The following is a 27,561-nucleotide window of genomic DNA, read 5'->3' on the forward strand; positions in this document are numbered from 1 at the left end:
TGATATTTACTTATTTGCTTGTACCTGTATTACATTCATCTTCATTCTGATCTGAGAAAAATGGGGTAGTGGCAAGTATTTAAGAGTAGAGCTTTTAGTACCAGTTAAGGTGTGTGGATTAGAATCCCAGATTGTTTATTCATTCAACAAATATTTATTGAGTGTTTTTATCTCAGCCATGCATATATAATAGTGAAGGAGGTATACTTCATCCCTACCTTCTTTGAGTTTGAAGTTTAATGGGTGGCAAGAGAAATCATGGGAAGAAAGCCCCTAAAGAAACTCTTAGGCAGTTCCACATTGTACTGAGGGTCACAGCAAGAAGAGCCAGCAGAGAATATGAGTGAATAGCCCTGTTTTTAATAGAGAAGAATATATATTATTCTGTCTGTAGACCCTATCTCATGAAAAAGGAGAGAGGAAAAAGAAACAAAACATTGGGATGGATGGGAGTCAAGACATCCTGCTCTGAGTCTGGAGAGTGGGTAAGGGTGGCAGCATGGGAGAAGACAAGTTTTTAGCAATTGAAATAAAATTTAAAACTAAAATCACAGTGTATGTTCTGTGTTTTGGCTATACTACATGCATTGGTGTTTGGTATTGGTGGAACCCCAAGCATTAAGAAGAACAGAGGAACCTGGGAGTAAGTTTAAAAGGCCTGCCTAAAGTCTCTGTAGGAAAGTAGCCTTTATTCTAATTGAGTGTAAACTGAAGGCTACTGGTTTTACAAGTTTGTGTATTTGTTTTCTTCCTCTTGCATCTGTTCTTTGGTATACGTTGAAGAGAAGATTAGAGGCAACACAAATGGGAAAGGCTGGCTGCCCGGAGCAGCTCATCAGGCCTCCTGGTAAAATGTAGCCACTTGAACTCATCGTTGATGTGATTTTCCGTATACACTTCTACAGACACTGATGGTTTCATTATGTTAATTATTATAGTAATTGAACTTTAAAATGACAAAGTAGTTAAGATTTCCAGGAGAAATGATTTAGTAAAAATTGTATGTGATGAAGGGAATACCTAATCCTCTGGTAGGTTTAATGAGAAATTGGGTATTGTACCAACATAGATTGAAAAACTACCTTTTACAAATATTGGGAGGAAGCAAAGCATGTAATTCATAGTTTGAAGTAATGTTACTCCACAAGACATTTCTTTGACTTGGTCTTTGTGTTAGCAGTCCCTGTTTATGAGTGAATAATTATTCAGATAATCTGAAGACTTCTAAACATCACCAGTTTTCTTCTGCCTCATCCTTTTTCAGTTGCTTGCTGCTTCCTTAATCGTGGTTTTGATTAATATTTATTACTGTTTGGATGAATTATAAGGATTTTTTAAAATTACCTATAAAATAGACATTGTTTTCATTTCTGGTTTTTACAGTGATGATTTTAAGTGTTTTCTAAGAGCAGAAATCAAATTAACATTTTTCTTAGTTATGTGGTAGACATTACTCAGTTCCTCCATTTTGGTTTTTGTCTTCATTTGCAAAATACATTCTTTTTAGTATCCTGAGTTCTAAATTTTGTATAAGTACAAGTTAGGAAGAATGGAAATGCCACCAAGTCTGGGAACCTCTGTGAGAAACATTTTTTTCTTTTGCTATTTCTTTTCTCCTTGACCTTGAGATGAAGAAAAGTTGGGAGATAAATGTGTAATTGAACATTTGGAAAGGATTTTCTTAAATTTTCAGGTTTACGTTGTATAACTTTGCTTAATATAATCAATATCTTACAATGATATATATCTTCTAAGTACTTTAAGAGCTCAGGTAAATGGAATCAAGTTAAGTTAGCCAATACTCTTAATTCATTCTATATAGTTGATATGTAGTATATGAAATGTAAGATTTGAATACATTTAATAGAACCATGGTTAAATTTTATATCCGTAAGCCCACTAGTGTGGGAAAAGAACAAGTTTTAAAGACAATTAATTGTTTGAACTATTTTATATAAATTATTCATACAGTTTTTTTCCCTAGCATTCAGTGTCTTTATCATTTCTTATTTTTCCATATTATTTATCATTCTGTCTTTATTTAGCTCCTGTCTTCACCCCAGACTTCCTCTGGAGGCCTTCCTTTTTCTGCTCCAGCTGAACTGGTTGCTGTCTAGAATAGCTGGAGCAAAAGGACTTCAGTGCTCCTCTGGGTTGGATATGCTCCTGGCTTGGATTATCATTAAATGAACCACCTGATAATTTATTGTGCCAGTTAACTATAATTTTTACCTTTGTCCTTCACTAGTTGTTTTCCTTTGGATAATGGATACACAAACACATAAAATAGCATGGGTGTTAGTGTAGGAGCACTACAATGAGTTTTGAGGTTTTTTCTTTTTGGAATTTTATCACATCCTTTTATTTATTAATAAAATGCTAATTTAATCTGAATGTTTTGTTGCTGTCATATAAGCTAAGCTAACTGTATTTGATCAAATTGTGAGAGATTGTATCATTTTATTTGTGTGAAGTCTAGATTGTTAGTTTAGTAGACACTAGAAGTCATAGATTACGAATGACTAATTCTACAGTAGGTATGAGTGACATGGAATATAAACTCCATCCAGCAAGGATTTGCTCTATTTAAGACCAAGACAGCCAGTATATGGGATAGATAGGATGCGCTCCTGTCTTCAGCAACTCCAAACTACTGGTAAAAAAAAAAAAAAAAGCACAATAACGAAACAATGCAGAAAAGGACTAAGGAAAAACAAAAAGATGGGAAACATCATTTAGCATAGTAGCACCTTTTAACAATCAACTTGAGACTTGGATTACTTATGCGTGAATTGAGAGGCAGACTGAAGAAAGGGAAAAGTCAACCATGCACAAATGAGTACAGAATAAGTGTTGGAATCTTGTTCTCAATAAAGCATGCATTTTGTTAGCATCAGCTTTGGGTGTATCACGTGACAGGAGGTTGTTTTATATGGTATCCCATTATCAGTTTTCTTAAAATCGCCTGCTGTATGTATAGTTCGGTGACAGTACTAAGTATACTTGGATGACTTGACAGATTACACGTAAAACCTGTTGCCCAAAATAAGTGTGTTACAGGGAGTTTGTCAGAGAAGTGAATATGTGAAATAATTGAGAAGGATTTTCATAGGATGAGTTGGGGAGAATGCTCTTGTTTAGAGGTGGGAGTATTAGGTGACCATTCAGAACAAAGAGGGGAAGTAGTATTTTATCTAGGGATTGGGGTTGGTAGAACCCAGGTCTCATCTTCAGATTGAATGAAACTGGAAAACTAATCAGAGATCTTACTCTGTGGTAAGGACCCATTAGGAGATTTTGGGCAAGCAAGTGATGGTAGTCAGATTTGTACGTCAGACAGATAACTACTGGTTTTGGGGAAGGATGCATTTGAATGAACTCAGACTGCAGGGAGGAAGAGCAGTTGAAAATACTGGGTAGTAGGGCTGGAGAGGAAGGGCAGAAAACCAGTCTGGTTAGTTATGAAGTCAGGACTTGGTTAATTGAATGTGAGGGATTTGTGTGGAAGAAGGCAAGGGTGAGAGTTTTTGTTTTTTAACCAAATGACAGGTATTTTGGTGCTACCAACTTGTAAGAATAGTTGGGAGAAGCAAAGGCAGGAGGGAAGGCTTCAGACCCTGTGACATCCAGAAAGGGTGTGCAGCCTATGAAATTCCGGTGTTTAGGAAAAAGGTCTTCACTGGAGAATTTTGATTGTCACCAGTAAGGTAAGCAACAGTTGATAAGTGAAAATATGAAACGGATAATTCAGCAGTGCAGAATTTATATAGGTTAGGAGGTTGTTTAGGTAGGGAGACCCTGCAGGGCTGGTGAACAGTGTTGTGTAGGAATACGTCTAAACCCTTAAAGCTCCTATTTGAATATTGCAGTTGCATTCATTAGTTACGGAAACATGCACACTAAATATATGTACGTTCATTAAAGGTGGTTTTATTTGTACTTATTCAATGTTCGGGATGAGGAAATAGGGAAACCATAAATGGGCTAATCACTATTCTCTCTTACTCCTCAAACTTAGAAAGGTACGTACACAGGCCCTTTATTGTAGCCATCCTTCAAATCCTACTCTGAGATCTAGAGATAATCTTTATTACATCATTGTACTTTAGAAAGCATTAACACCTACTAGAAATCAGCTGGCCTTCAAACACTTTATAAATGTATCATTGGTGTTTTTTTTGTTTTTTGCTTTTTTTTGACAGGGTCTTGCTGCAGCCTCAAACTCCTGGGCTCAGGGGATCCTCCTGCCTCAGCCTCCCCAGTAGCTAGGACTACAGGTGTATGCCATCACAGCTGACTGATTTTTTAGATTTTTTGTGGAGATAGGGTCTTGCAGTGTTATCCAGGCTGGTCTTGAACTCCTGGGCTCAAGCAATGTCCAGCCTAGGCCTCCCAGTGCTGGGATTATAGGCCTGAGTCACCACACCTGGCCCATTTTTGAAGTTTTTAAATAATAATATGTACCTGGTACACAAAAATCAGAATACAAAATGGTTCATAGTGAAAGCAAATTTCTCTGTTGTCTACTAGCTATCCATCTCCCGTTTCTAAGGGCAGCCATTGTTACTAATTTCTTGTGTATTCTTTCGAAAGTTTCTGGGCATTGATAGACATATTTGTATACATTCTTAGTACTCAAGTTTCCCAACCTTTTCTTCATCATTGCTGCCTCCACAGAAGGATTTTAGACAGTTTTTCCTAATCGATTCCTTTGCAATGGCATTTTGACCACCCAGATAACTGTTTATGTACTGTAAATATGTTATATTTCTGCTTTATACATGAAAAAAGTAAGACGTTTGTCCTCTCCCTCCCCCCAACTAATTTTCTCCCCTTTGGGGGAGTGGGGTGATATTGTCCTGTTGAGATGGTGTGGTAAATAGTTGAGATTTTTTTTTTCCCTGAATGAATTGGGAAATCACTGGAGAGGCTTGGACCAGGTAGTGATGTGATCTAGTTTTTGTTTTAGAAAGGAATTATTTTTGCTACTCATGGAGAATTTACTGGAGGATAGCCAGAATCAAAGCAGGTAGACCAATTCGATCTATATAGAGGGGGGAGGTGATGGTGGCTTGGCCTATAAAGATCTCTATTGGTAGATACATAAGAGGAGAGGAAATAAAATAGGTGCAGTACTAATGGTCAACAATGAAGTATGTCTACGTACAATATTGACTAAATCTCGGGGGGGAAGTGCCCTCCAAGACATACAAAGGAAGGTTGCCGGTGAAACATACAGAAAACACTGGGAAATGAGAGACTCAAGTGGTTTTTAACCTTGAGATCATTTTAAGTTTCTTGCTTTTCAGTCATTTAGTATATATGTGAATGATAATGAGAGAAAACAATTTAGAATGGTCAAAATGCCAGACTTATTTCAGCCTCATTTGATCTCAGTGGGAACGTGGCCTCTATTTTGTGCCTTTTATTCCAGTCTCTTTCTTGGAGGAGAATCTGCTTAGAACCTGTTTATTCTTGTTCTGCTATAGTAGTCATGATTCTGCATTAGTATGTGGACACTTTGAGTTAAAATTCTAATACTGTTTCCATTAGATTAAATAATTCTTACCTAATACACAATTCTCAGGGCCTTGATGAGTTATTGAGAGAGATGACTCCATAAGGCATGGAGAGTCTCATAGAGATGCTTCCCCCACCATTTTGTTGACTTAGTAAACAGGCAGTTTGTCTGAGGTCACACTGGAGTTATTAGCAGAATCAAAATGGAGTTTTTTATACACACAGTTTTGCCTGAAAGTTGAGTATAATCACTGCAAAATTATTGGGAGTGCTTTAATGAGCCTTGATTGTGACTGCAAATGGGAAAGAGGATATATGCTTTTAAAAAGGGATGACATGGGATTTTTCAAAGGTTCGCCCACCACTTAGGGAGATGTGGGCCTGCCTTGCCGAGGGCGGGGCTCTGATGAGGCGGGGTGCAGAGCAGGTGTCGGGCTCCTGCTGATGGCAGGATGTTGCATTTACAAATGACGTGGAGGCAGGAAAAGTTTCCTTGTATTTTATGGTTTTTCTTGGGCCTTGTTTTTGTGTTACATATTAATCTAGTTTGTACAGTCTAAATTTATCAAACCTTGTGATAATAAACAGGGAGTTTTAAATGCGACATTTTAAAAACTCTCTTTGTTTTTATACTTCATTTTTAGAAAGTGTATTATCCTGTTAAGACAAATCATTAAAACATTTAATGATCTTAATTTTTTCACATAAATACAGTTGTTGGGACACTTGTGATTCAGAAGTAGTGTCCCGGTGAGGAGTAGGTGTTGGAGGGGCGCTGATCATCGCACCCCACCACAGATTGCCTTTAGGGCCTGTTTCCCTCACATTTAAATAGATGGAGATCAGCACAAAACAGCGCAGATTATACTTGTAGGGTAGTTGAATGATTTTCCCCAATACAACATTCTGGTGTTGGTGCATGTGAATATATAATGGATTTCTATAAGAAATTTTTTTCCTAACAAGTTGATTTACATGTTACCTTCAGAGTAAGTAACGGGATATTTTTAAGTGGTTTTAAGTATATGGTGAAAAATAAACTGTTAAATATCATTTGATAATTCATTTCCAGTGCCCTTTCGTGATAGATGCATATGGTTGATACATTAAATAAGTAACAGTGGGATTCCTGGATGTGGCAATACTGTACTTGAAATATTGAACTTTTAAAGAAAATAGTGGAAGCTGTTCAGATAGGTTCATAATAATGATCTGTTACCTTGAACTAAAAAATGCAGTTTATTGTTAGGATAGTCCAACATCTCTGATTATGCAGTGATCAGTGATAGGTTGTCCTTGGCTTTCTTTGTTTCGTTTTATATTTTCTATGATGCTTGAGAAATTTTGTATGGTCACAAGAGGGTAATGCTGAATTTTGTTTTTGAAATGCCTTTGTAGGAATCTGGGGACAAAATTAAATTAAGATTGAAAATTTTCAGTGGTGTCTTTCATTGCCTAACTAGCATTTACCTTATGACAGTTGCCTTGTGAATGAAACAGATACATGTTTTAAGACCAGATTCACCATTTTCTCTAGAATTTGCTTTTTTCAGGTCTCGGCACTTGAAACAGGGTTAAATTTTTCTTGGAAGTGATGAGTATGTTTGATGAAATCATTAAAATACGAGTCTTTGGACTTTACGTTTCTTTGTTAACTACAGGAAATGTTACCTTATGACCTTGAGAAGAAAAGATGGTGTATAAATATCAGTAAATTATTTTCCTGAAAAACTTAGTATTCTAGCTGGAATGTTTAATTTTTCAATATTTTTCTAAATTTTAATGTAAATTTTTCTTTTTTTTTTTTGGAGACAATCTTGCTCTCTTGCCTGGGCTAGAGTGCCGTGGCATCAGCCTAGCTCACAGCAACCTCAAACTCCTGGGCTCAAGCGATCCCACTGCCTCAGCCTCCTGGGTAGCTGGGACTACAGGCATGCGCCACCATGCCTGGCTAATTTTTTCTATTTTTAGTTGTTTGGCTGATTTCTTTTTATTTTTGGTAGAGACGGGGTCTCGCTCTTGCTCAGGCTGGTCTCGAACTCCTGAGCTCAAGCAATCCTCCCGCCTGGGCCTCCCAGAGTGCTAGGATTACAGCAGCCATGAGCCACCACGCCCGGCCGAAATTTCAGTGTTATTTTTAATACTCACAACTGATTCTCTCCTATATACTTGAACATGACATTATTTTAGGTACTTATTTCTCAATTTTGAATGGTTACATGAACTTTCAAATAATTTTCTTTAATGTAAGAAAAGTTTTGCTTTTTAAAATTGTGGGCAAGCCTGTCAGTTTTTCAAAGTTTGTAAGTTTTGTTCAGTTTGACCAAGTTTTCATAATCTTTAGCTCTTCTGAGCTCTCTTGCAGTTCAATCCATCCTACCCTGGAGCTAGGATGTTTTATCTCCTGTTCTGTTTTGATCGCCATAGATTAATTTGCTTGTTTTTGAACGTCATATAAATGAAATGTTACAATATATACTTTTTTTCCCCTCTGGCTTCTTTCACTCAACATAGTGTTTTTAAAATTTTTCTTTGTTGTTGCATATATGAGTAGTTAATTCTCATATTGCTAAATAATATACCATTAAATGAACATACCATAGTTTGTTGTCTAGTCTTCAATTGATATGCTTTTGGGGTAGTTTCTAGTTTGGGGCTATTATGTGAACACTGTTTTACAAGTTATTTATACATTCATTTCTCTTGGGGAAAATAGGAACAGAATTGCTGAGCATGGGATAGGTATTTGTTTCTTAGAAACTGCCAAATAATTTTCAAAAGTGTCTATCCTGTTTTATACTCCCATAAGGAATGTGTAAGATTTCTGTTGCTCCCCATCCTTGTCAACACTATGTACTGTTAGTCATGTTAATTTTAGCATTTCTAGGTAGCACATAGAGATGCCTCATTTTGGTTTTAATTTGCATTTTCCTGGTAACTTCTGATGTTGGGTACCTTTTATATACTTTCTTTGTGATTCAGATACCTTCTTTTGTAACGTTCTCTTGCTTTCCCTCTAACCACCATATACCCATATTGCTGTAACTAGATTGTGTCGTTTAATTGCCATCTAATGTAAAACTCACTGTTATGTGTATAAATTACGATGATGTAAAAGTGAGTTTAAACATAGATAGCTTTATACGGTTCTGAAAAGCCAGATGGTGTTGAGAATCCAGAATTGAATGTTCGTGTTACAGATTTTTGCTCCTTGCAAAATATCAGCTGAAAGATTGAACTTCTTTAATATTGTCCAGTTAATTTAGCTCAAAGTATATTTTAGTATGCCAAATCATTTTCTTCATCTGTTGAAGTTGAATTACATCAAAAAAGTAGGATGAACTTGTGGACATATTGTGAGGTATCTTAACATGTTTGTTGCTTTCTTGGGCATTTTCTCAAGCTTCCTTGGAAAATGTTGGCTCTTAAATTTTTTGCCTTATTTTTTTTTTTTTCTTTTGCTATGTTGTGTGTTCAATCACACTATTTCCCTACACTTTGGTGATACACTCTTTGTCGCTTAAAGAGAATCTTTTCGTTAACACTGAAATAGATTAACTTTGGTAAAAAGTATACTACATATTTTGACTTTTATGAGTTGCCTGTAACAGCATTTGGTTTATTTATTGCTTTAGCAGCCATTATTGTCATCTGTCTTTGTCATGAAGGCAAAGGATTCTTGTAAAGACTGTTCTATATACAATCTGTCTGGTATCCATGCTTGATAATATGGAAATCCCCACCCCTCCAAAATCTGCAAACTTCAAAACATAACATTTCTCAGAAGGGAATCCCTGCTGTTGAATAATGAATATGCTAATCAAAAATGCTATTCCTAGGCTGGCGTGGTGGCTCACGCCTGTAATTCTAACACTCTGGGAGGCTGAGGCGGGAGGACCACTTGAGGTCAGGAGTTAAAGACAATCCTGAGCAAGAGCAAGACACCATCTCTACTAAAAATAGAAAAAAATGAGCTAGGCGTGGGTGGTGCATGCCTGTAGTCCTAGCTACTCGGGAGACTGAGGCAGTAGGATCGCCTGAGCCCAAGAGTTTGAAGTTGCAGTGAGCTAGGATGATGCCACTACACTCTAGCCAGGGCAACAGAATGAGATTCTGTCTCAAAAAAAAAAAGAAAAGAAAAAATGCTATTCCTTGTGGCTCGATACCCACAGACATCTGCTTCAGAGGAAATCATTGCCTTTTAGTTTGATTTTATAGGAAGGCATCTTTCAATATGTCATTATTAAAATCCTGTTTCTTGGCTTTTTATAATTCATATCTTATAATTTGAACATCTCAGCCTCTATGCTTATTGGATTATATATTATCTATATTTTATACATCCATTCCTTAGAATTTGCTATTATTTATATATAATTTACATATTACATAATATACGTCATGTAATGTATGAATGAGAGTAGACTTGTGTCCTCAGTGGAAAAAGAGCATCTCCTTTCACTCAAAGGTTGGGATGTTAGGTCTGTTGTTACATGGTTGACCATTTTCGTAAGAATGGGGTTTCTGTATCCTTAATGTTTTATTCTTTATCAGAAACAGTGTATGTGGTATTGACCATTTACATTTCTGATTACTCAAATTTTGGGTATGGCTAGAGGGTCTTTGTTCACTCTTAACTATTCAGATGTTTTTGCATGGGAGGGGAAAATCAAACATTAGCTGGGTAGAGTGGTGCACACCTGTAATTCCAGCTACTCAGGAGGCTTGGTGGGAGGATCTCTTGAGGCTAGGAGTTCAAGACCATCCTGGGCAACATAGCGAGACCTTATCTCAAAACAAAACAAAACATTAACACGTACACAGTTATTATTGACCCATTTTTATTCTCAAACTTGTCCAAGGTGGTATCATACAGTCTTGTTACTGTTATGCTTAAGTTTCAGTTAAGGGAGACCTTTTCTTTTAATGCAATTTAGTTGGTTTGTTTTTTTTTCATATTTGGCAATATCATTTTAATGGGGACAGCTGTTCTTCAGGATCAGAAAAGTCTTTCTGTCTTTTGTGTGTCAGCTTTCCAGGGCTTCACAGGTTTTTAAATCCACATTATGGGTATCATTGAATGGATGTACTTGTGTAGTAGCTCGTTGTGATTGTTTTATTAGGGTTAATGACAATGCAATGTATGATTACAGGCATGAGCCACTGCACCCAGCCAAGACTCTCTTTAAACCGAACTTTAGTGATTGTTTTTGAATATTGAATATGAGTATTAAGCTACCTTTTTAAAGATTAAATACTGACAACTAGCATTGGCTAAATTCTGAGGATTACTTTTTAGGTTGCGATAAAATTAATGCTTTGTAAATGCAGATTCACAGTTTTGAAAAGTTGAGAAGGCTTAATTAAAGTTTTTTAATAGTCCAGGTGTCATTGAGAATTAAGTAATTCTCTTATCTAGTTTGGTTTATGGTTGTATTTATTGTTCTCGTTAGCCTTTATTTTACCAAAGGCATGTATAGTTGTTCCTCAGTACCTGTGGGGGATGGTTCCAGTACCTCCGTGGATACCACAGTCTATGGATGTTGAAGTTCCTGCTATAAACTGTGTAGTACTTGTATATAACCTATGTACATCTTCCCGTACACTGTGTTGATTGATTGAGATAAAATCTCCCTGTTGCCCAGGCTAGAGTGCAATGGTGTTGTCATAGCTAACTGCAACCTCCAACTTCTGGGCTCAAGCCATCCTCCCATCTCGGCCTCCAGAGTAGCTGGGACTACAGGCACACACCACCATGCCCAGCTCATTTTTCTATTTTTTGTAGAGATGGTGTCTCACTTTTGCTCAGGCTGGTCTCAAACTCCTCCCGCCTTAGCTTGAAACATGTATACAAGATTTTGCATGTTAAGGAAAGGGGATCTACAGATCCCCCTGTGTACCTCAATGACCCAGTGGTACTCATATGGTCCTTGTTATAAAACCTTAAATATTTTTTGAAACAAGGCACATCATAAGTGAAGAAAATTGTTTTTATGTATTTCCACCAGCAACCAGCATTCTGCTACACAAGTTACTTGTTGAGGATCTCCCCCTAAATTCATTCATATTCTTAAATTGATTTTATAAATATTAATATGTTACTTCTGTATACAGTCAGCCCTACCTATACATGTGATTGAGAATGTAGTTAGGCCTATGATGGTTCCTTCTGTACTGAACATGTATTAGATGTTTTTTCTTGTCATCATTCCCTAAATACAGTGTGACTATTTATATAGCATTTAAACTATGTATGTTAGGTATTACAAATAATCCAGAAATGATTTAAAGTATATGGGAAGGCCGGTCACAGTGGCTCTTGCCTACCACTCTGGGGGGCTGAGGTGGAAGGATCACGTGAGGTCAGGACTTTGAGACCAGCCTGAACAAGAGCAAGATCCTATCTCTACCAAAAATAGAAAAATTTTCTGGGTGTCATGGCATGCACCTGTAGTCCCAGCTACTCATGAGGCTTAGGCAGGAGGATTGCTTGATCCAAGGTATTACTAGGCGAAGAGAGTCTTTTTCTGAGAGAGCACAACAGATATACTTTTATGCCCTGCCGTGGTACAAGTAGAATGAGATTTTGTAGACACAGTAGGAGTTAGGATCCTTTGTAGGGTTTTGCAATGTCAGGTTTCAAGCTGTGTTGTGCTGAGGGAGCAGCAATCCAATCGGAGGGCCTGTGGAAATAGCATTTGGTAAAATACTCTTAAGAAAACACTTTTAAATCATTAGGAGATTTGAAAATGATTTAGTATTTTAAATAGAGTTCAATGCCAAAAGAGAAAATTAAGCTGAATTTTACGTGGGTGGTGCTGGTTCTTTGAAGAAATGGGGGAATATTTTGAGTTAAAAGGAAAGTCCTTACTTGAAGGAAGTAATCTCACCATGCAGCTGCAACAAGATGATAAATTCATAGAACCTTGATTACTCCTAAGAACTTTGAGAGACAAGTTAACATTCTGGTCTTTGGTTGATTACTGAAATCAGTTTTTAAAAGGCTAAATCTGATTTTATTGTATTCCTAGGGTGATAAAAGGCAACATGAATGAAGCTACCTAAAGGTAAGCTTCCAGCGTAATTCAGAAGAGCTTGAAGGCCAGGAGAGCTGGAATTATCCTTCCTTTCAGGTCAGTCAGCATCGTCTGTTCATTATTTTCTGACAGCCCCTCAGTCATTCTTCCTGATTCTCATTCTGTTTACTATAGTGAACATACGTAACGGCTTCAGCATTTTGAGTTAGTAGAATATTTGTGAGTAGTTTATAGCTGAAGCTGCAGCCTCTACATCTCCACCTTGTCTTCATACAGAAACGCCCAGCGTCACTGCCTGTCTTTTGAGCAAAGCTGGTGGAGACTTTCAGCTCCAAATTGCCCTCCTATTATTCCTCATGGGTAGTAGTGTGTATTATCTTTAGGGAAAACTGGACTAAGATGAGGAATGACATAGAGGTTTGGGGGTTAGGAGAGAAAAATAAAAGATCTTACAAAGGGAACAAATTATCTATTGGTTTTTATTGACCCCCAAACCTAAAATTTTAGTTTTATGCTCCTTTGGAAAGTGTTTAATCTTAAAAATGGCATAAAATCCGGGTCCATGTTAGGGATACTAGCTCCATTCTCCCTCTCTGCTTTCAGCTCTCTGGAGAGTGGCCACAATTTTTCTTTCTTTATGTCAGACATTATAAAATTTTATGGAAACATTACATTATGTAATCTTTATGATAAATTTCCAATGGGTATATTGTCATCCTGATAGATCCAGAAAGTATTATTATTTTAACCTGTAGAGTCCTCTTTCCTAGCTAGCTTATCTGATAATAAACATCATTCTGTCTTATTCTTGCTGTTCCAAGTGTGGTGCTGGGGACCAGGAGTGAAGCCGTTGCCTGAGAGCTGCTTGGAAATGCAGCATGTCCCAAGCAGGACACAGGCCTATGACCCAGAACGTCCATTTTCACAAGACCCCAGCAGGTATCTGTGCACTTTGAGAAGCACTGAAGTATTCTGTACCTTTGATAAATGTTAAGTATCTTCGTGTGGCACAAAGGTGTGCGCAGTTCTTTTGCATACTATTACCCAGGTGTAGAAAATTAATCTTAGCCGTTGGCTCTCAAGCCTGGTCCCTAGGCCAGCATCATCATCTGGGACCTTATTAAGAATGCACATCCCCAGGCCTCACCCTTGGCCTACTGAACGGAAACTCTGAGATAGGGGACCTGGCAATATGTTTTCTCTATTTTTTTATTTTAAAGTCCTCCAGGTGATTTTGGTTTCTACTAGAGAACCACTGACCTAAGGAATTACTAATGGAAAAATTAGAATTGCCCTTTGAAATGTGTTTATAAAGTGACTTTATGTTCTGTGGACATTTTGTTGGGATTAAATTTTCAAATTGCTGTATATGTAGATCCCTTAAAATTTAAGAAACAATCTCAAAATATATGGATAGGAAAAAAATCTGTATGTAGGCTACCTGTGGCATAGATAAAAGCTGTAGCATTATGTGGCCTTCAAAAAGAGAGGGGAAGAGATTTTGTAAGCTTGTCAAGCAGATTTGTCGCTGAACTTGAGGATTTTGAAATTAATTGATTAAAAGTTGTGAGTACTGTTTATGATGAAAAGCAGTTATTTTCATTGAGTTTATTTCCTAAGAAAGTGAAAAGAAACTGGGGGTTGATTCCAGAAACATGTAAAGAAAGTTAAATGATTAAAGTGTCAAATATACATTTAATTCTAATAGAAATGGCATTGAGTCTGCTTTTTATTTAAGAAAGTACCATTTCCATATGGTTTCCTCTTTCAAAAATTTTAATATTGAAATCTCTGAATGTTTGTTGGGTCTGCTGCTCAGTCCAGCAAATTATTTTATGACTGAAACCTCTTTCTTTAGAAAAACTATGGAAATTAGTTCCTGTATACTACTGAAGAATTTGTCTTTCAGGTCAAATCATTTTGTGAGAAAAATACTTTTAATAACACAGGAGAAAATGACAGGAAACATTTTATTTCACTTATGAATTTATTATTCCATTTAAGTACATTTTGGAGTAAATCTAACACTTTACATTTTAAAACATGCCTCAAGGGCACATTTTCTGTGGTTAAGGATTTCCATTTTTATTCAGGTTCTTTGTTTTATAAATTAAATCAAGATGCTTGGAGGGAGAAGTCACGTCTGAAAACCCGGCTTTGGTCTGTGAGGAGGAGCGTATCTGCAAGTCGGCGTAAGACGAAGGCAGGCGGTGTGGCTTCCGTAAGTAAGTGGTCTTCACTGGGCAGAGATTTGGGACTAAGTTTAAAACTTTATGCTGTGAAACGTTAACTGCACGAAGTATTAAAATTTCAAAATCCTCTGTCATTTTCATGAATCAGTTTTTTGATAACTGTCGTATGTGTCCTGCTTTTCCTCAGCCTAAGCTACTAACAGAACTGTGTGCAGATTTTCTGTTTGGGTTAGTTTCAATGTTAGCCCTACCTTGATAAAGGCAGATCCTACCTTCTGATCTGGTCCTGTAAGGCTGTTCGTCTTAGGCATAATTTTGAGATAACAGATGACATCCTGAGACTTGAGATAAAAAGCAAATAGACCAACATTGTGTTGTTTTATTGAGGAAACTATGGGAAAAGGCAGTTTTAGGATGTAAAGTAAAATGGTTCTCTGAAATGGCTACACAATGTATGTGGGTGTAACATCGTAATGTGATAGTCTGAAAAACCTGCATTAAAATATTTCATACAGTTATAAACTAATGAGGAACTAAACAATTTTCAAAATCCAGACTGAGCTTGATTTTTATGAGTGTTCGCCAAATATTTAAGAGGATGTAAGAATTAGACCTGTGGGGCCGTCTACAGAAGCAGGAGCTCTTCCCCAGAGGCACAGCCTGACTCAGCCCCTGGGACAGCCAGGCGTGGCTGGGATCTGAGGCTGGTCTTCCCGGTTAGTGTTCACAACAAGGGCACGGGATGTGGCTTTTCAAAATTACTTGAGATTCCAAGAACAAGTCTAAAAGTTTACATTTAATATTCTTTTAGGCCTCATAATGTCCTGGTTTGTACTCTTGCTACATCTTAGATTTTCATTTTATTACCCTGTTAGCATTTGAAAGGATAAGTGATTACTGCACTTTTACTGAGTTACTGCCACCGCCACCCTTTCTGCTTGGGGAATATGTGGCAGCTGTAGATTAGAAAAGATCAGGCCTCTCCCCCATTGCCACATTAATCACCCTTCCAGGGCAGCAGATCCACACTTATTTGGCATTGGGTAAATTGAATATAACACAGCTCCCTTGCTATAAGCAAATGCTTTATAGTTGAATATTCCCCCCTCCCCACCCCCCTTTTTTTTAACACAGAAATTCACTGTGGCTAGTAGAAAATTTCAAGTTAAAAAAAAAAAGTCTTTAATTTCCTTAAATAATCCTCATAGGTACCATCCACATTGTGGAAAAACTGAAAATACGCAGTCTGGACACAACACTGAGATTCCCCAACACTGGCACAAACACATCTGCATCCCAGCTTACAGACTACAACAGACGACAGGCTTACACCACAGGAGGTTTGCAGACAAAACTTTACATGTGAAAGTTTGACATGTGCCAGAAGAATTCCAAACTGCTTCATAGAGAATATTTAGGAATCGGTCTGAAAATAACTGCATCCCAATCCTTTCTGCTTGGTCACTGCAGCTGCACTCTGTATGCTCCTATTAGCAACTTCACCTATTGAAAGAAAAAATGAGCGTGTCAGTACACAGAACTAGAATTTTCCTTTCTTACAAGCAAAAAACCACCACCCATGGCCAAGAATTATTTCTCTAATTTGGCAATATTTTCAACTTGGTTATCAATTTACATTGTTAGATTGATTATTGCTCTTTTATTTTTGTTTTTCTAAAGTAGAGACAGGGTCTTGCTATGTTGCCCAGGCTGGAGTTGAGCGGCTATTCACAGGCAACATCACTGATCAGCACAGGCGTTACTGACCTGATCTGTTTCTGACCCGGGCCAGTTCACCCCTTAGGCAACCTGGCAGCCCCGCACTGCCCAGAGGTCACCATATTGATACCAAGCTTAGTGCGGAAACCAGATCAGCACAGCACACTAAAGCCCAGAGCAGCTGTGACTACAGGTGTGCCGTTTTAATTAATTAAAAAAGAATCCAAGTGCTTACAATTTCATTTTAGGTTATTACGTTAAATAACTATATTATTCGATGGACTGAATATTTCACTCCAGCTCCCTTCACAGAAAGATTGGTGACCAGCCTAAAGATAAAGACATACATACGGCAATTCAATACCGAAGCCTAGAACACGACTCACACTGTTCCATCTTCCAGACAGAGGTTCTTCTCAGCTTCTCCCTTCGTCCCTTTCCTGTCTCACTGTCTGTGTCCAACTAATCCTACATCAGACGCAGCAGTGCGCCTAGCACTGCTACCCCAGGGAGTGCTTGTCTCTAGGACAGGCACACTGAAATTAAGGGGACTAAGGCACATCACGACATTCTTCAAATTTTCTTGTAATGATCCTAAGTGATCTAAGAGTGACAGTTTGAGCAGTAACACTAAATATGATGGAAAGATTTTCACCTTAGCAGAGGGTGCTTCCGACAACCTTATGAAGAGTCTATTGGGGCCTGCAACGGGGCTGAATGAGTAAACAAAATGACTGTCCTGGAGTGGAAAGAAAGAGAGTCACTGTTTCTGCAGACAAACCCACACATCTAGAAATGAACAGCTGGACTGCGTAGAGACCAGAAACCTTTAAAACTCCAGTGGTATAAGAGAATCACATCATGTGTAAGTTTTATTTTTGATTTTATAAGTCAGTATGTTGATTTCTTTAATTTTTTTTCCTGCATTAAAAAGATACAAATGAGAAAAAACAACGGCTAAGAAAATCTTTGGGATTAGACAGAATGCATCCTGCCACATACAGTACCAGTGTTTAAAATGTCCATACCCAGTTTATTGTGCTTAATTCGGGCCAAGGAAAGAATTCTAAAGGTGGCAAGAATCTTGGGGAGCAATTTTTTATGATGTTAAAAAAGAAATTACACAGCCACTAATATTAATTATGCATTAAAACTAAGCATAGATACAACCAATGTTACACTGTGATTGCATTTAGTATTTGAAGTATGAAAGAATGTTTGTTTGTAATTACAATGGTGAAAAAGGGCATAATATTTAAAATCAGACAGTATGTTTCTTGTACTGTTAAGAACTTATATTCAGAACAATGCTGGTTCCAAGACATGTTAAGCATAATTTAAGGGAAAGAAATGAATTAAACATTTAGAAAAATCACTACTGACAAAATTTAGGATAATTTTGTGATTATGGATATTGCCTCATTCCCAACAACTGATTTACTGAATCATTTATTAAATGATTGCGTTTTATTATAACACAGGCATTTAACATTCACTCATCTGTGCTTCTGATTAGAACAATGTACTTTTCAGTACTGAACTATGTAATATCTTACCAGAAAAACAGGAAGTTGAAATTTATCATTTAAAACCACAGCTTGTACACTACATGGTCCACAGAGGCGAGCAATGACTTCTTTACCCAAAAAGTTTGCATGGAAAATGAACAACAGGATGCCAGAGCCTGAAAAAGGGAGATGTGAGTAGATTTATTACACTTACAGCCTTCAGACCCCTGAGGGAGGAGCACCTGTGCAAGAACTGCCAATTTCAAAGCATGTATGAGTTACCTAGCATTTTTCAAACCACAGAACAATTTTTACTTTTTCTTTTTTTTGTGAGACGGGGGTCTTGTTCTGCTGCCCAGGCTGGAGTGCGAAGATGTGATCGTAGCTCACTGCAGCCTTGAACTCCTAGGCTCAAGTGATCCTCCCACCTTGGCCTCGCCTGAGGAGCTGGGACTATAGGTGTGAGGCACCACGCCTAGCCACTTTTTACTTTTTGTCCAAAGTAATCCCTACCGATAGCTCCTGGAAAAGACTTAAATACGATTTTCTAAAGTTAAACAATTTTTTAAAAAGCAGTATTTTAAAGTTGCTGCCAAATGTGTGTACATGTCCTTGGAAGCAAACCCACAGACAACTCTATAGTGGTTATATCTGGGTATGCCTTTGACTGGTTTTCCATTTTTTTCCACATATTGTTTTGCCTTTTCCAAATTTTCTGATTAATACCAAAAGATCTTACTTGAAAAAAAATGCTAACATGAGATGTGAAACTTTTACTGAATATCAAAAATATATAACATTTTTTTTCAACAATAGCCATACTTTTAGTAATAAAACAGAAAATAGGTATATGAACTGTATGACCTGTGAAACCCACCAACCATTTTTAACATGATACAGCATTGCTCTAGGCCAGTAAACAAGAGAAAACTTTACCAGACCCCAAAGAACCAGGAAAAAAGGGCACCTGGGGCCCTGGCTGTTGGGCCTCTTTTCAAGCTGAGGTTGGACACAGTTTGCCCTCTAGCCTTATTGTGCACACACCCCCAGCCCCAATCAAGGGGGAGACAAGGCCTGAATGTAGGGACAGTCTTGTCTCTGTCTCCTTCCCCCAGCCAGGTCTACTGTGAAACAGCACATGGGATGCAAGGTAGGGGGTCCAGGAGAGCCTAGTGTTCCTCAAGTGTCCCCGCCCCATCCCCAGAGGAAAGCAGTGCACAGCCCTGGCAGGCTCAGGGGGTCTGCAGGGCAGTCCTCTCAGGGGATCACGTTTCTATTTCTGTCAACCACAGTGAGTTACATGTAAGGGAGAGATGTTCATCAGTCTGACCAATACTTGAGTTTCATAGATCTAAAATGACACAAGCAATTTGCTAACAGCTGTTTCATTGCAAACTCTGATAGAAGCTTTGTCTTCAGCCAAACTATGCATTCACAAACAAGATTACAGTTCTTAGCAGCCAAAGTCCCTCAAGAGGCCAACAGCAGTGTATTTAAATTTTAATGTGGTTACAAATTGCCTGAGATCTTGCCCAAGAGAAGACTGACATTCTTAGGCCCCAGCCCCTGGCTGCATGCAAAGACCATATCCTGAGCAGCAAAGGCCAGGAAAGTCTACTAGCATCTTAGATTGGAGACTTCACATGAGTAATAAAACTTGGTGGATGCAGACGTTGTGCGTGTGCAGGGAAAACTCTCACCCTAAGCTGGTCCAGTTGTGCCAATCTCATGGACTCATTAGGTGGCCCAGCCCAGCTTGGTGCTCTCTGGCGCTCACACCCGGCAAAGCACATCATTCACATCAACATCAAAACTACAAATGATGAGTCTTCGATGTCAAGTTCACTCAACACCAAGATGTCACAAGTGGTGCTCTTTAATCAGTAGTGCTCTATTTTCTCTAGTAAGTTTATTAATGCCATTTTTAAAATGGGGAGTGGGCGTTTCTAACAACAAAAAAAGGCCCAGTTTCCTCCCTCCTGGCAGAGATAGTGTCACCCCCTCCATGTGTGTGCAGCACTGTGTCCCAGAGAGGGCCAGGGTCGGGCCATGGTCATCGTCCTACCTGACGGAAAGCCTCTGGAAGCACAGGCTAGGAAGAGAACTGAAGTTTCCATCTTTCCCACTCTGCTATGAAGAATTTTTTTCTTTTTAAAAGGGCAAAGACTATCTGTAATAATAACCCAAATTCTGGGTTACAAAGATTCTAGGCTTAGAATTGTGAAGCTAAGCTCGAATAAAATGTAATAAAAACTTGTGTAATTATTTAGACCCAACTTTCACACTTTTTAAAGCAGTGTTAACACAGCGCTCTGCAGACCCTACAGAGTCCCCAATGGGATGGGGGCATTAGCTGGGTCTCTTATGTCACAGTAGCTCTGCTATTATTTCATAGAATTACACATAATGGAATTTCTTTAAGGTTTTGTTCAAAGGATTCTGTCTAAAAATCAGTTAATATTTATAGTATCACACTTCAAACTGAGAGCAGCTTATGCTTACCTTCCGGAATGTTCTGTGGGGGTTTGTAACTAAAATCTGTTGAAAAATCTGGCCCCTCACAGAGTCGATGACATGCTATTGGAAAGACTGGTTCTAGTAGAACAAGACGAGCTTCAAAGTAATCCTTTATTGTTTCTTCCGCTACTCTTGAAAGTCTAGGAAAAAAGGATAGTAAGAATTGTTAATATTAATGCTGTGAAAATAAGTAATGTAAAATTTAAGCTGTTGGGGCTTTTAATTATTTTGAGCCTTGAAGTAATGTGGTTGTGGGCCTGAGGTCCGCGGCCGCCGGCTGTAACCCGGGCTCCTCCGGCGGTAGACCGGCCGCCTTCCTCACGGCGCTGCCAGTGACTCCAGGGCACAGGGAAGACCCCCCCTCTGCACTGCCGATCTTCACCACGGATGAACCCCCTCTCACCGTTCTCACACGGAGACGGCGTGACTAGCACACTGTCTTAAGATTGAATGTTAAATACACTCTTTTAAACTGGAAAGAAAATGAAAACAAGCCATATGGAAAAGAAAAAAAACAAACTGTAACTAATTAAATTGTTGTAACTCATAAAATAAAAAATGTTACAATCCTACCAAACTTGTTTTCTGTCTACATAAACATGAACTTCACTAAAAGTTTGGGACACTGGCCCCATTTCTATGGAGTCTGTGTTTTCCAAATGGCCATTCCCAGCTTTCTGCTTGAATAAACCTTTTAAAACTGGATTCTGACCCTTTCTGTTATTTCAGGTTGACAATGTAGAAAGAGACCCACAAGCCGTATACTGTGGAATGCCAGCGAGGCCTTTCCAGGTCAACCTTTATAAAAAAAAAAGAGCCGCAGCCCTGCCCATGCCCACCCCCCACCCTCCCCCCGACTCGACTCCTCTTCAGCTCTGGGCACGCGGCCGGCCGAGCGCTATCTCTTGTCTCCCTGGAGCTGGGGTCAAGTCTTTTTCCCCACCTGCTACTTCCACGTCCCTGAGCTTCAGAACAGTGCCTGGCACAGAGTGTACTCAAGACAGACTTGTTCACGGTAGGACAGAGACCTGCACTCCCACATTTACCTAAGTGTCCATCGGGGGGAAGGGAAAGAGAATGTGGCGTATATACACAACGGAATACCACTGAGCTATAAAAGAGCAGAATCCTGTCTTCTGCACAACGTGGATGGAGCTGGAGGCCGTTATCTTAACTGAAACGACGCAGACACAGTGAGACAAATACGGCATGTAATCGTGTCCACATGGAAGCAGAGTGTGGACTGACAGACGACGGAGACTTGGAAGAGCTGGGGGTGGGTGATAAGAAATTGCTTAATTAGCGTGGTGTACGTCACTCCAGGGATGCATACACTAAAAACCCTGACTTCACCACTATGCAATATATCAATGCCACAAAATTATGCCCCACAAATTTATACCAAAAACCCCATATTTGTCTAATGAATAGATGGAAAACCAGAAATGAGAACCCCTCAGTCCTGGGCACACAGGAAAGGGGGTCATCCTACCTGCTGGCTCCCCAGGTTTCCCTGCAGCCGGAAACGGCCTGGCACACACTGGGCCTGCTGGGGAGGCCCGGACAAGCCACCGGTCCGGCGAGGCTCCCAGCAAAGGCTGTCAGGACAGAGCAGGTATGCACCTTTTTTGTCTCAACTGAAATTTACCTTACTTTCTCTTTAGAATGTAGACCTTAAGCCTGGAGTTGGAGTAACCATCTTGAGGGCATGACGATACAAGTCATTTCTAAGTGTAGCGGACCAGGAGACACGAGTGGCTACTCCTGCCCAGGGCTGCCCACCCCAGGACCCCTTTAGGTGAAACATAAGCACCTTACTTGAGTTGGCTACTGTCTGTAGAGTTCCTGATGTGTGCTGAGAAAAGAATTATTTTCTTCCCCATTTATTTTTTATTTCTATACATTCACGGGATGGTGTGAGTGCAGTTTGCTGCACTGACAGACTGCACTGTGGTGGAGCCAAGCCTTCAGCACGTACACCACGGAGCCACCTACTGTACCCACCAAGCAACCTCCCACCATACAGCCCATCCCACCCCTCCGAGTCTCCACTGTCCATCATTCCACACTCTGCTTCCAGGTGTACACCAAGAGAATTTTTAAGTGATAAAAAATTATGAAGTATGAAGCTACAATAAAATTTAGAATTCATTTGTCAAAGAATGAACTTGCTGGGTATGGTGGCTCACACCTGTGACCCCAGCACTTTGGGAGGCTGAGGCAGGAGGACCACTTGAGGCCAGGGGTTCAAGGCCAGCCTGGCTGGGCAACACTAGGGACATCCTGTCTTTACAAAAATTTTAAAAATTAGCTGGGCACGGTGGCACACACGTTGTAGTCCCAGCTCCTTGGGAGGCTGAGGTGGGAGGATTGCTTAAGCCCAGGAGTTCAAGGCTACAGTGAGCTCTGATCTCACCACTGTGCTCCAGCCTGGGAGACAGAGCAAGACTCTGTCTCTATTAAAAGAAAAAGAAAAAGAAAAAGAATGAACTTTGATAAACCGTGGTACATCCAAACAATGGAATATTAGTCAGTGCTAAAAAGAAATGAGCTATGAAGGCCTGGAAGGAACCTTACATGCTATTGCTAAGCGAAAGAAGCCAATCTGATAAGGCCAAATAATACTGGATTCCAACTGTTCTGGAAAAGGCAAAACTATGGAGACAGTAAAAGGAGTGGTGGTTACCAGGGGTTAGGGAGAGGGAACGACCAGCAGGTGGAAGGCCGAGGACTCCTAAAGCTGTGAAACTCTCCTGTATGAAACGGTAACAGAAGGTACTTGTCAGCGTGCATCTGTCCAACCCACGGAAGGTAACGCCGAGAGAGCGCGAGCCCTCACGGAAGCCACGGACTATGGGTGGTGACCGGTGTGTCAGCACAGGGCCACGGGCAGTAAGTAACAGCATGCCCCTCTGCTGGGGACCTCAGTGGAGGGGACGGAGGGCCTTTGAAAAAACTCTACCTTCTCCTCAATTTTGCTGTGAACCTAAAATTGCTGTAAAAAATAGTCTATTAGAAAGAAACTAAAGTTTAAAGGGTTTTTTTTTTTTTTTTTTTTTAGACAAAGTCCCACTTTGTTGCCCAAGCTAGAATGCCTTGGTGTCAGCCTCGCTCACAGCAACCTCAAACTCCTGGGCTCAAGCGATCCGCCTGCCTCAGCCTCCTGAGTAGCTGGGACTACAGGCATGCGCCACCATGCCCGGCTAATTTTTTTCTATATATATATTTTTAGCTGTCCATACAATTTCTTTCTATTTTTAGCAGAGACGGGGTCTCACTCTTGCTCAGGCTGGTCTCGAACTCCTGAGCTCAAACAATCCGCCCGCCTCGGCCTCCCAGAGTGCTAGGATTACAGGCGTGAGCCACCGAGCCCAGCCAAGTTTAAAGGGTTTTAAGGAAATGTTTGCTAGCCAAATTAAGAGCATACTTAAGATTTTAAGGAGATATTCCCTGATATGCCAGTGTTAAGTGTGAAATTGTCTAAGACTCCAATAACTTGCAGAAAAATAATTCATATACCACTTATTAAATTCATAATCTAATGGAAACAGAAACCAATCAGGACTTGTACTTAATCTTTTTCTGAGCTGTTCCAATTTTGATGTATCCAAATGAACAGTATACTTTGTGACTTCGCCACGGCAGGGTCACTTGCCACTTACGTCTCTAAATGGCTCTTCAGCAAGTCGTACACGAGCACATTGTTACACTGCTTTGCAAAGTGCAGGGCACTGTTTTGGTGCTTTGACAAAATATTGCAGTCAGCTCCACATTCAATTACAAGTCGTACGATGTCCGAATTTCCCCTCTTACAGGCCTAGGTCAGGAAAAAAGTAATAATTACTTAACTGTAAACCACGGTAACTACCAACTGGCACTGGTCCCTCTCTGCGGGCGTGCCTGGCAGCTCTCCGTGAAGAGGGCGAAGGGCGATGGAGACGCTGAGAGCACCTGGGCCAGGCCCGGCCGGTGCCGGTGGCCGTGCGGCGCTGCAGACGCTCGGCGACAGCACACGAGCGTGAGCCACGTTCAGTCCCCGTCCTCACCGACTCTTCAGGAAACGAGCAGACACCAGGCCCCGCTCCACGGCCCCTCGAGCCAGCGCTCGACAGAGGACCGAGCAGCCGCCCTCAGCGTCAGGGCTTTTCTCAAGAATCTCTGACGTGCAGCTCTCTGGCTCGCAGGGCAGCTCAAACTGTCCCCAGCTGCTGCTGTGACAGAGGCTACCTGAGCACAGGCAGGATTCCGCATTTGCCAGTCTGACACGGAGCTGTGACACGGTCTGGAGACCACTTCTGGAGAAAACACACCTGGGGCACGGGTTCTCTCCCTCTGTCCCTCACCAGCCACGTGCCTTCAGGTAAGTGAGTTTCCATTTGTTAAAAGGGGACCACGCTCCCTGTGTGTCACCACACTGGGGGGAGGACACTGGAGGGCCAAGGCCAGGCCTCCCCTTGGGGCCACTCTGCCGAGCAGGCTCCGCGCACAGCTGAGTCCCTGGGGACGGAGCTGCACTGCCCTCCGCGAGGCGTCACCCAGGGCTCCTCACCGGGGACACTTCTGTATCAGACTACGGTGGGGGTGCCACTGGTGGCCAGTATGGCAGTTGGGGACACTGGGAAACACCCTGCAGTGCCCAGGACAGGCCCAAGACAACCAACCCACACCACAGCAGGGGGACAACCCCTGCTGGGCCCCAACACCAATGGGCGAGGGCAGTTATCTGCATCCCCACTGGTGAGGACCAATTTCACATGAAAAGGTTTTTTATTTTAATTTCTGAAATCTCTATGTTTATCTCTTCTAATTCTAAAATTCAGTAAAACTTAATATACCATTATACATCTTCTAAGCAATTAAAATACTGCTTTTCAGGAATGGGTACCTAACTAAATAAAGCTAATTGTAGGTACGGGCAGCCCATCTACGTTTTTTTTTTTTTCCTGAGACAAGGTCTTACCACTCTGTCACCCCAGCTAGAGTGCAGTGGCCTCATCATAGCTCACTGCAGCCTCCACTCCTGGGCTCAAGTGATCCTCCCACCTCAGCCTCCCGAGTAGCTAGGATTGCAGATACACACCACTGTGCCTAGCTCATTTTTTCTTATTTTTTGTAGAGATGGGGTCTTGCTATGTTGCCCAGGCTGGTCTTGAACTCCTGGCCTCAAGCGATCCTCCCGCCTCAGCCTCCTGAGTAGCTGGGACTGTAGGCATGCACCACGGTGCCCGGCTCATTTTTCTGCTTTTTGTAGAGACGGGGTCTCACTATGTCATTCAGGCAGGTCTTGAACTCCTGGCCTCAAGTGATCTTCCCACCTCAGCCTCCCACAGTGCTGGGATTACAGGTGAGAGCCACCGTGCCTGGCCGCCTGTCTAAACTAGACACCAGTTAAATAAGCTCCAAGTCTCCTCTCAGAGAGGACAGGACACCTCCCCTTTCCAGGCATGGCCTCTGCCCAGTCAGGGCTGCTGAGCGCCAGCCCTCACGGCACGTCCTACACCTCCACTGCCAACTCGGCACACGCCCCTGGCGGGGCCCCAGCCCGCGTCGCGGGCTCCCAGGCACTCTTCCGCCTGGGCCCTGTGAGCCACCTTCTCCCCTTGGCTCGAGACCCCCCCGCCCCCCATCTTCATCTTTCTCTGGTCTTTGCCACACAGCCTCCTTCCCTCTCTGGCCTCTCCTTCCTGTCAATTCTTGACAGGTGACCTACTCAACCAATGGCTATACTGTCACCTCGCTGGACAACTCCAAATCTGAATCTCCAGCCCAAACCTCACTCCTGAGCTTGCGTTTCCTGCGTGAAACGGCTTCGGAGCATTTCTGGCACAAAGGCAACGCCTCAACAGCTCAACTGTCCTGCCCCTGTGCTGCCTGCATCCCAACTCGGAAAACACGATGACCAGGTGTCGTCTGTAGTCACAAGTTCCGTGAATTCTACCTCCTACCAAGCTGGTGAATCCACCCACTTAATCCCTTCTGTCACTACCTGGGCAAGTGCTACTACCACGTCCTGTCATTTGCGGACCCTCCACGTCTGCAAATTGCCTTTCTCTGCGATCCATTGTCCCTACTGGACTAAGACCATTAAAACAAATGAAAAACACTGTAATCCGATTATATCTTCCTCCAGCTTGAACCCCACAGTTCTTCCAGCCGCCCTCAGGATGAGCCCAGCTCCTCAGCCACCAGGAGCTTCCGTTCTCCCTCCCCCACGCTCCAGAAGGCACCGCGGTGCCTGCTGTTCACAGCGCACCGGTCACACCCGTCACTGCTAAGACGATGCTCTGAGAAGCCACCTCTGCTCTAAACATGCAGCAATGACACAAACACGTAAAGGGAAAGTCAAGTCTCAAAGTCCAGGCTCCTAAACAAAGCAAACATTTCCACAAACCGAGCATGAAAGAGAAACACAGAGCAGACAGCAAAGCTTAATTAAGCCTCGTGTGACAGAAGGGACAAGACAGGCAGCGCCCTTTGCTTGTCGTGCACCGCGTGCCTTCACTTGTGACGGGAGCCAGAGACGGGGACTGCAGGCGAGTCCCTGCTTGGCTTACATAAAGCCACGTCCCAGGCCCGGCAAGACACAGTCACCCCCAGCTGGCCGTAGGCCCTGCCATGTGCTACTGACATCTCGGGCCAGGAACCTGCAACTGCCACAGAAGAAGGGGCCAGACTGGGCTGGGGCCCCTAAGGCAAACTCAAACGGCTCAACAGGGAGGGATAATAATAAGGTGTGTGGGGCAAGCTGGGGGCCTCCAAGTCTTCCACTCAAAGGCATCTGCAAACCTCAACTCTAAAACACAGGAAGCGCCTGAGGCCGAGGAGACGAATTCACCAAAATAATACAATTCACCAAAATAATACGGAACACACTGAGCGGGCTCTGTCCCACTCCCAGCCTCCGCCCCTGCCAGGGCTGCAGTGGCCTCCTCCCAGCTCCCGCTCCCTGCAGACCTGTGCTGCCTTCCAGGACACAGCCCGGAGCCTGCCCCGTCTACACTAAGGCTCAGGGAGGTCCCCAGGCCTGAGCTCGGGAGCACCCCTGTGACCCTGCGGCTCCCTGAGCTT

General features: G+C 41.4%; 2 protein-coding genes across 3 annotated transcripts in view; one reads left to right on the forward strand and one right to left on the reverse strand.

Moving 5' to 3' along the window:
• Positions 1-14,878, forward strand: part of PSPC1 (paraspeckle component 1) — an 84,738-nt gene extending 69,860 nt beyond the window's left edge. Inside the window, exons 7-9 of one of the 2 annotated variants that reach the window (XR_006739026.1) lie at positions 12,552-12,653; positions 13,379-13,496; positions 14,651-14,878. The gene's annotated coding sequence lies outside the window, so the exon portion shown is untranslated. The remainder of the gene's footprint in view (positions 1-12,551; positions 12,654-13,378; positions 13,497-14,650) is intronic. The other variant, XR_006739027.1, reaches the window with a different exon arrangement.
• The window catches only part of MPHOSPH8 (M-phase phosphoprotein 8), a 33,723-nt gene continuing 20,675 nt past the window's right edge, over positions 14,514-27,561 (reverse strand). Inside the window, exons 10-14 of the mRNA XM_045567708.1 lie at positions 24,156-24,310; positions 20,479-20,633; positions 18,025-18,152; positions 17,124-17,207; positions 14,514-16,252 (exon numbers count right to left, since the gene is read on the reverse strand). Coding sequence (XP_045423664.1) covers positions 16,211-16,252; positions 17,124-17,207; positions 18,025-18,152; positions 20,479-20,633; positions 24,156-24,310 — 564 coding nt within the window. The 3' untranslated portion in view covers positions 14,514-16,210. The remainder of the gene's footprint in view (positions 16,253-17,123; positions 17,208-18,024; positions 18,153-20,478; positions 20,634-24,155; positions 24,311-27,561) is intronic.

This window comes from Lemur catta, chromosome 13 (assembly GCF_020740605.2).
Source record: "Lemur catta isolate mLemCat1 chromosome 13, mLemCat1.pri, whole genome shotgun sequence".
NCBI lineage: Eukaryota > Metazoa > Chordata > Mammalia > Primates > Lemuridae > Lemur > Lemur catta.